At 46.0% G+C, this 8,965-nt stretch overlaps 1 protein-coding gene across 1 annotated transcript; it reads left to right on the top strand.

Annotated features, from left to right (window-relative positions):
* The first annotated feature begins 7,200 nt into the window (after positions 1 to 7,200).
* On the top strand, positions 7,201 to 8,100 carry LOC130266950 (olfactory receptor 14J1-like). The gene has a single exon (XM_056516208.1). It carries the CDS (start codon positions 7,336 to 7,338, stop codon positions 8,098 to 8,100), a length of 765 nt encoding a protein of 254 aa, XP_056372183.1. The 5' UTR covers positions 7,201 to 7,335.
* The last annotated feature ends 865 nt before the right edge of the window (positions 8,101 to 8,965 follow it).

Below are 8,965 nucleotides of genomic sequence, written 5' to 3'. Positions count from 1 at the left end.
CAGTAGTACTTAACGCTAAGGAGAAAGCATGCACAGCACACAGTAGTTCTCACTTTGCACTACACTTAGAACTGAGTTCTCTGCATCACGGTTGTGTACCACAGAATGCTACTTCATGAACAGGCATGTAGTAGCAAAGCAAGCTGACGCTGATCCTGCTTCATGCCCCTAGTCACTGACAAGCGCTACGCTGCAAAGAGCACTCCGGGGCTCTGCGGCTTCCTTGTTCGCGCTATGTAGCCTTCGGCGATTTCTCTCTAAGCGAGCTGAAGTGTCGTCTCCTGCTAGCACAGAACACTCTGCTGATGGGTTTTGCTGCTGCCAAAACACGCCTGGCTTGTTCACTTTGCTGTTAAACACTCTATACCATACGAGATTACCCTGCTTCTTGTAAGCTTACAATGCACTGTTTCAACACTGCATAGCGAAGAGCACTGCAGTGTACTTAACGCTAAGGAGAAAGCATGCTGTAAGAGTCCATCTTTGAGCCTCTCGTTTGTTCTGCCCAACGACCCTCGCCTGAGGCCTAAAGAACTGCAGTTTAAAGGCGCTGGCCAGGGAAGAGAAGAATGCCAAGTGACTGTTCTCAGGTGGTGCCCATCCCAACCAGGGCCGGTCTGCTCCCACAGGTGTGAGAACAATGGACTGGTCATGGGGTGTTGTTCCTATGCAGGCTGCTGCAGGACTGACCGTCCTGTTTCCACCTGCTTCTTTGAGCAACGATCTCCACATACAATAGTCCATAAATCTTCCTCCCTTTTGGCCAGTCGCCCGACGCCTTGGAGAAGACTATAAAACATACCTTCAAACTGAAGACCCCTGAGATCTCCCCGGACGGCAACGGACATCTATTGGCTGGTTCCACGAGGATCGTCTGCCCGTCTGGTAGCTATAATCCCAACCCCTTTTCTCTCTCTCTGTCTCTCTCTCTCTCTCTCTCTGTCCCTCTATCGCATTTTGTTGGCACTAAATAAAAGTGCATCTTTTGCAAAAGTAAACTGGTTTTGTCCCTTGTTGTGTCTTTTGCGCTTTGAGATCCCTAAAAGAACCTATCAGGACTCCGCATGTGGTGTGGACCCTGACATTTAATTGGCGTCACAGACAGGATTCCCTGATACTGAAGGAGTTGGGGGTTTTCTGTGCACTTTGTACCAGGGGAAGACCTGTGCCATTTCAGCCGCACCCAGCCTGTCAGTACCGTAAGGACTGAACAGTGTTGGAAAGCAAGGGAGGTGGTATTGGGTTCTTCCCGCAATCTGCACACAGACCCAGGTGGAGAATCAACTCCATTTCAGTTATCGGAGAATTTTTGTAAAGGATCTCAACTGTGCAAAAGATGGGACTTGTGTTTTTGTAGTGTATGTGTTGTTGAGGTTTTTGATCCCCTAACCCAGGCAGGGAAGAAAGGGGATTGTCCTCAGCCTGTTTTGGACCCCTAACCCAGGCAGGGAAGAAAGGGGATTGTCCTCAGCTAAAGGCTGGGTGTCTGTTGTTTTGGACCCCTAACCCAGGCAGGGAAGAAAGGGGATTGTCCTCAGCTAAAGGCTGGGTGTTTGTTGTTTTAGACCCCTAACCCAGGCAGGGAAGAAAGGGGTTGTCCTCAGCTAAAGGCTGGGTGTTTGTTGTTTTGTTGTTGACTACTTGGAATTGCGAAGAGACAAGCTGTTTTGTAACTAAGATAGTACCTCCCAAGTAGTGTGGTCTCTTCACCTGCTCCAGGGACAAGAAGGGAAACACAGTTTTAGCTGTGCTTTTTGTGTAACTTTAAGTGTGCCTCCCTGAGAGTGGTTTTAGTCCCTTCGTAAAAATGTCTGAAGAAGATAAAAATGCTTTTTATGCTTTGCTAGCTAAGTACAAAGCCAGACCCTCCCAAGGGGAAGAAGATTGGGCATACAGTAACTGGTTTAATTTAGAAAATGTGATTGATAGGATACATTCTTTGCAACATGAAACAAAATTCAAACTGGGCAAAAATAAGACCATTCTCTGCTCAGTTTTGGGGGCCTGTCTTACGGCAGCTATAGAAACTCGCTTTACGCGAAGAAGTGAAGAAAGAGCAATTATTGACTCCCTACAAAATTTAGTGGAAATTTTGCAAAAACAATTAGATGAAGAAAGGAATGACAATCATGCTTTGAGAGATGAGATTCATTCTTTAAGAGATGAGAATCATTCTTTAAGAGCTGCCCTAAGACAAGAACACACCAACACTTTAAAACACACTGATTTGCCAAAAGAAACAGAAGAGAAAGCAACTAATCAAATATATCCTCAAAAAGAACTGACTCTGATGAAAAATAGTGGGGAATATTGCTGCCCTAGCTTGAGACCTTTGGTTAAAACAGAATACAGTTTTATCAATGATGAGAATTTTGACCCACAAATAACCATTACAAAAATCCTGTACACTGCTACTAAATTATCAGAAGAAGCAGCTAGTGGGTACTGGGGACATGGGAGTTTCTTAACAACAGAAGTCAAATGTAACTTATGGTCCCCAACTCAGCGTGCAGTTTATTGGGCAGCAGGCCTTAATGCTTTGGAAAGGGGAGACCTTGTAGCTTTAGTTGGTACCCCCGACCAACTCCTAGAAAACATTCAAAAAGCCTGCTTGCAAATTATACGTGAAATAAAACTCACTGCTGACTATAAATCACCTATGCAATTACCTGTAAATGTAAAACAATACCCTCCTCCTTCTGGTGCCAAAGAAGGGCTCAAACCGGTTATACAGAACTTGCAAAACTCCCCTGTATGGCCAAACCAAAAACCCAAACCTGACAATGGGGCTGTTTATCAATATACTGATGATACCCTTGTGGGAAGAAATGAAATAGAAGTAGTGGGGGATACCCAACAAAAAATAATCTCCCATTTGGAAAGCCCTAACTTGCAAATTGCCTCAGAGAAAATGCAAACACCTTCTCAGGAAGTAAAGTTTTTGAAGACAGCCACTACTGGGACTGCCCCCCCTGACGGGGTGGCCCATAAATTTTTAGTAACAGAAGGAACTGTAAAAAATCTGGCAATAACAGAAACTGAGAGCTTGGGTAGCAGCTATGACAAACCTGTCTTGGTAATTAAAATAGCCTCTGCTCTCTCCCCCAAACAATTTTTGTTCCCTAATTTTTTGTTCACTAATGTTGTTTCTGCTGAACAAATTATTGCTGGGGGACGGAGTGGCTCTTGGGTTGGGTTGCTGATGGTTATTTGGAATGTTTTCCAGCTTGAAGCACGGAGTGCCTCTTTTGTCTGCAACTACACTGATTCTTGTCCTGTGTTTAAAGGAGGTACAGAGTGGCTCCCTTTTTTGCAGCAAATTATTGGGAAGTTAACAGAATTCCAATCTGCATTACATGCTGAATAGTTCCATCATTTTAACCTCCTGCCTCTTTGTGGCAGATTCTGTTGTGTTTACTTTTCACAGAATAATACCATGGAACATGAAGATTAATTGCTGAATCCCTCATCGAACCTGTATATTTTGTGAAGATTCAAAATCAAAATTGAACTGTTGTACAATTTTCCTATGAAATTATGTGTGGCAAAAACAATATAAAATACTGAGGGGAACTTGATGTTAATGTTATAACACCTACTACCCAACCACCGGTTATACTGAGCCTGAAAATCTTTAAAATTGGATCTTAGGTAATTTGGTAAAACTGGCCAACAACAAATATTGCTTAATTCGGCATGGTCTTTTAAACAAGTCAAATTGCCAATGCAAAACCAGGCGGATCCTCTCAAGAAACAAACAAGAGACATAACCGGTGTTGTGGGAACAAGATTGGGAATTTTGAATAGTATTGATTTAGAAGTATTAATGAATAAATTGCCTAACATTTCTTTATCTCTCTGCTGTATCCAGGTTCAATTGTGGATGCAGTCAGTTGCTGCCTTAATTATATGAGAAGTGGAGGAAACCACTTTTCCTACTGAAATTCGGAGAATAATTTGGAATAATGTTCATGATTTTGAAAAAGAATTCCAATTCTAGGGAAACTACTACCCTAGCATAAGCACAGCAACAGCCTTTGCACTGACCATATGTAATGTTTCCGTACATTCAATATTCCCTATCATTGCATTAAGGCTGAATCATGACGGAGCTATTCTCTATCCTTTCGAGCATAGAGAATGGGCCCGTCAAATTGGTGAGAAATGGCAAACTGTTAATTTGGAATCTTGTGTTGTTCGGGAGCAACAGGGTTTCATTTGTGAAAGCAATGCTATTGTGGCCCAAGACATCTGTTTAGACACAGAGCAAAACATCTGTCATTTTGAAATACATCTTGATGAAACTCCTGCAACAGTGCTGGTGTACATAGGTAATGGATGTGTGTGTGTAAGAACTGCTTGTAACTTAGTGTTTGTAGAAAATGTAGCAGTGAATGTAAAGAATCATTCAAATCTTTGTGTTTGTAATTTTACCACAATTATGGGCTGTGACTTTTCCTATACTGTCCCAGTTATGTCTTATCACCTTTTGCAATCCAATTTTACACTGATTCACCAATTAGCACCTGCTCCCATTGGAATGAACATTACTCTGATTAAACAATTGTTGCTTCACCAGGACTTAATTGAAATCTTAGAAAAGATCAAGAAAAATGGACAGAAGACCCTGGTGACTGTTCATCATGATGTGAGAGAGATACATCGGGTTTTAGAAAGGGTAACAAGGGATGCTGAACCCCGGTGGTGGGACACTCTTTTTGGGTGGTCACCTACTGCTACCGGCATCCTAAACAAAGTGTGTCACCCCATTGTTGTGCTTTTAATTTTGGTTTTAATCGGTTTTGTTTTGTCAGCCATTCTAAACGGTTGACACAATTAGCATCAACAATGGAAGCACATAATCTGATCATTACTCCATCTGCTAAAGATACCCCGAAAGTTATTGACACCAGACAAAATAAGCGAGCAGTAAAAGTTAAGCCTGTAACAGCAGATTGATTAGAATTGTTTGTTGCTTCTTATGATTGGTATTATTATTAGTTTTAATTATGTTTAGAAACATATTATAATCAATATTGATTTGCTTTAATATTATTTGGAAGTTATTTTATTGATTGATTTGCTTTAATAATTGTTTGAAAGTTATTTTATTGATTAATTTTGATTGTTTGAAAGTTTTTAACTAATATAATCGGGATTTGTTTGAAAAATTGTTTTTCAATCTGTCATAATTCTGATTTGTTTGAAAAAATTGTTTTTCAATTTGTCATGATTCTGATTTGTTTGAAAAATTGTTTTTTAAAATTGTTATGAAAAAATTGGTTTTCAATCAATTTCTTGTGATTATTTTAATTTATTAATTTTGTGTCTATTTCTTTCCTTTTTCTTACCTCTTTCCCTCTTATCCCTAATTTTTCTGTCCCTGTTTTCCGGGATATGCTACCAATGACGGGTCCTGACATCGTCACAACATCACACTGCTGGAGATCCTCAGCGACACTCGTTGGTCACGGGTGGTGTAAGAGTCCATCTTTGAGCCTCTCGTTTGTTCTGCCCAACGACCCTCGCCTGAGGCCTAAAGAACTGCAGTTTAAAGGCGCTGGCCAGGGAAGAGAAGACTGTTCTCAGGCGGTGCCCATCCCAACCAGGGCCGGTCTGCTCCCACAGGTGTGAGAACAATGGACTGGTCACGGGGTGCTGCTCCTATGCAGGCTGCTGCAGGACTGACCGTCCTGTTTCCACCTGCTTCTTTGAGCAACGATCTCCACATACAATAGTCCATAAATCTCCCCACCTTTTGGCCAGTCGCCCGACGCCTTGGAAAAGACTATAAAACATACCTTCAAACTGAAGACCCTGAGATCTCCCCGGACGGCAACAGACATCTATTGCCTGGTTCCACGAGGATCGTCTGCCCGTCTGGTAGCTATAATCCCAACCCCTTTTCTCTCTCTCTGTCTCTGTCTCTCTCTCTCTCTCGTCCTTCTATCGCATTTTGTTGGCACTAAATAAAAGTGCATCTTTTGCAAAAGTACACTGGTTTTGTCCCTTGTTGTGTCTCTTGCGCTTTGAGATCCCTAAAAGAACCTATCAGGATTCCACATGTGGTGTGGACCCTGACAGCACCGTCAGAGGGACAGGGCAGGACGGCTCCTGCAGCCAGGGACAGCTGCAGGGGCTGAAGCTGGGGCTGCAGCCAGGGCTGCCCAGGGCTGTCCTGCAGAGCAGCTCCTGCAGCCCTCAGGGCTCTTGGCCAGCCCAGGGCATGTGCCACCTGCCAGGGGCAGCTCTCAGCCTGCCTGGCAGCTCCCCATGCACTGTGAGGAGAAGTTGGAGGTGGAAGGAGCCACCCCCATCAGGGCAGATTCCTCCTGCTGTGCAGATGGTGCTGCATGGCCAGGACTGCTCTCAGCTTTCTCCTGAAGGGAAGGGAAAGGGGGTGTCAGGTGTGTCTGTGTCACTGAGACTCCTGCACTGTCCCTCTGGGCATCAGCAGATCTGCCTCAGATCTCCCTCACAAAGTGCCTCCTCACCCTTCTCTGCCTACAGACAGCAGCAGCAGCACCTTGGCTTGCAGCATCTCAGTTTGTCTGAGCTTCCCTTAAAGCTCTCCTGGCAGGGAGATGCCCCTGGGCAGTGCCCTGTGCTGGGAGGTGTGTGCAGGGCAGAGCTGAGCGCCCAGGGCTGGGCTGAGCTCTGGCAGCACTTGGTTAGAGAGAAACAGCTCCCAGTAGGCACAACTGCGGACAGCAGAGAGCCAGACGTACCCTGGATATCTCTTCCTGTCCGGCTTCATAGGCAGGGACAAAAAAGATTCCAAAAAGTTACTTTTAAATCGGACCTGACAAAGAGTCCACTTTATTTTCAAGCATGTTTTAAGTGCAGTCACCCTGAAATAGAGAGAGATAAAATGAGTACAAGAAACCTGTGTGAGATAAGCAGTCTGACTGCACTGGGGTACAGGGACCTCGGTTTTTTCTTTGTGCTATCCAATGTTCAGGCTGAAAACAATGCTGAAGATGAGGCAGTACGTCTGCAGAAAAAAACTGAACTTAAAAATTTAAAACAAAGTTAAATGACATTTCCCACAAAAAAAAAAAAAAAGAGTAATATTCAGTGAAAAAAATAGCATAGGATTGACTCAAGAAAATCTGTCCCACTTTGTCAATGTTCTCTTTCAAGAGTCCACGATGTCCCGACTGAGGAAATGTCCAACAGCAGCTCCATCAGCCACTTCCTCCTGCTGCCATTGGCAGACACGCGGCAGCTGCAGCTCCTGCACTTCTGCCTCTTCCTGGGCATCTCCCTGGCTGCCCTCCTGGGCAACGGCCTCATCATCAGCGCCGTAGCCTGCGGCCACCACCTGCAACCCCCATGTTCTTCTTCCTGCTCAACCTGGCCCTCACTGACCTGGGCTACATCTGCACCACTGTGCCCAAAGCCATGCACAATTCCCTCTGGGACACCAGGAACATCTCCTATGAAGGATGTGCTGCACAAGTTTTCTTCTTCTTTTTCTTTATGTCTGCAGAGTATTTTCTCCTGACCATCATGTGCTACGACCGCTACGTGTCCATCTGCAAACCCCTGCACTACGGGACCCTCCTGGGCAGCAGAGCTTGTGCCCACATGGCAGCAGCTGCCTGGGCCAGTGGCTTTCTCTATTCACTGCTGCACACAGCCAATACATTTTCCCTGCCTCTGTGCCAGGGCAATGCCCTGGGCCAGTTCTTCTGTGAAATCCCTCAAATCCTTATACTGTCCTGCTCAGACTCCAACCTCAGGGAACTTGGGCTTCTTGCTGTTAGTACCTGTTTAGCATTTGGCTGTTTTGTGTTCATTGTTTTCTCCTATGTGCAGATCTTCAGGGCTGTGCTGAGGATCCCCTCTGAGCAGGGACAGCACAAAGCCTTTTCCACTTGCCTCCCTCACCTGGCTGTGGTCTCTCTGTTCATCAGCACTGGCACATTTTCATACCTGAAGCCCTCCTCCATCTCCTCCCCATCCCTGGATCTGGCTCTGTCAGTTCTGTACTCAGTGGTGCCTCCAGCCCTGAACCCCCTCATCTACAGCCTGAGGAACCAGGAGCTCAAGGCTGCCCTGTGGAGACTGATGAATGAAAGATTTCAGAAACATTAATTAACTAATTTCTGCAAATCACTTGTAATAAAAGTCATCTTTGATACTTCTTGTTCATTTGATTGTGGATTTTTCTCCCTTTGTTTTATTATTTAATATTTTCAATGAAGAAATGTCATTTTTTGTTTGTTTCATTTATCCTTGAGTTTGTCTTTACCTTCCCTGTGACCCGCACACTGTGTCAATGAGGGGCTGTGCTCTTGATAGCTTTAAATGAAATGAAAGATATCCCAGAAAAGTTTTCCCCAGAGATGCCCCTTTTGTTCCCTTCTCTGGAGCTGCAGCAGCAATGTCTGTGTGCAGAGCTGGGGCAGATCAGTGCTGGCACAGCAGCTGTGCCCAGCAGCAGCAGCACTTGGTGTTGCCAGTGCTGCTCCCGTGCCACTGCCCCGCTGCCCTCCTGCCCCTCGTGTTGCTGCAGGGCCTGAGTGCTCTCGGGGCCGGGCACAGCCCTGGGGGTGGCAGTGCCGGGGCTGCAGCAGGGACAGGCCATGGGCACTGCTGGGGCAGCGCTGACGCCTCAGGCCAGGGCCTGGGGGCTCCAGGCTCCTTGGCCAGGCTCTCTCCACAACACTTGGCCAGGCCACTGCTGAGCAGAGAAAACCCCCGTGAGCAGCCCCAGGCTGGCCGTGGGCAGGCTGGGGCAAACAGCATGGCTGGTGCTCTGCAAGGGCCCTGCAAGGGGGAGACCCTGGCAAGGAGCAGCAGAGCAGGGGCTGATCCATCCCCACTGCGGACAGCCCAGGGCAGCGTCCCAGAGCGTCCTCATGCACCTGCCAACAACATCCCCCCTCTGCAGCCCTGGCCTCTCCCCCAGCTCACACAGGTGCCGCATCCTTGCAGGCACAGACACGGCAGCACTGGC

The sequence above is a fragment of the Oenanthe melanoleuca genome, unplaced genomic scaffold (genome assembly GCF_029582105.1).
Source record: "Oenanthe melanoleuca isolate GR-GAL-2019-014 unplaced genomic scaffold, OMel1.0 S367, whole genome shotgun sequence".
Taxonomy (NCBI): domain Eukaryota; kingdom Metazoa; phylum Chordata; class Aves; order Passeriformes; family Muscicapidae; genus Oenanthe; species Oenanthe melanoleuca.
Note: the sequence above shows the minus strand (reverse complement) of the source record. Positions and strands in the feature narration are given on the sequence as shown.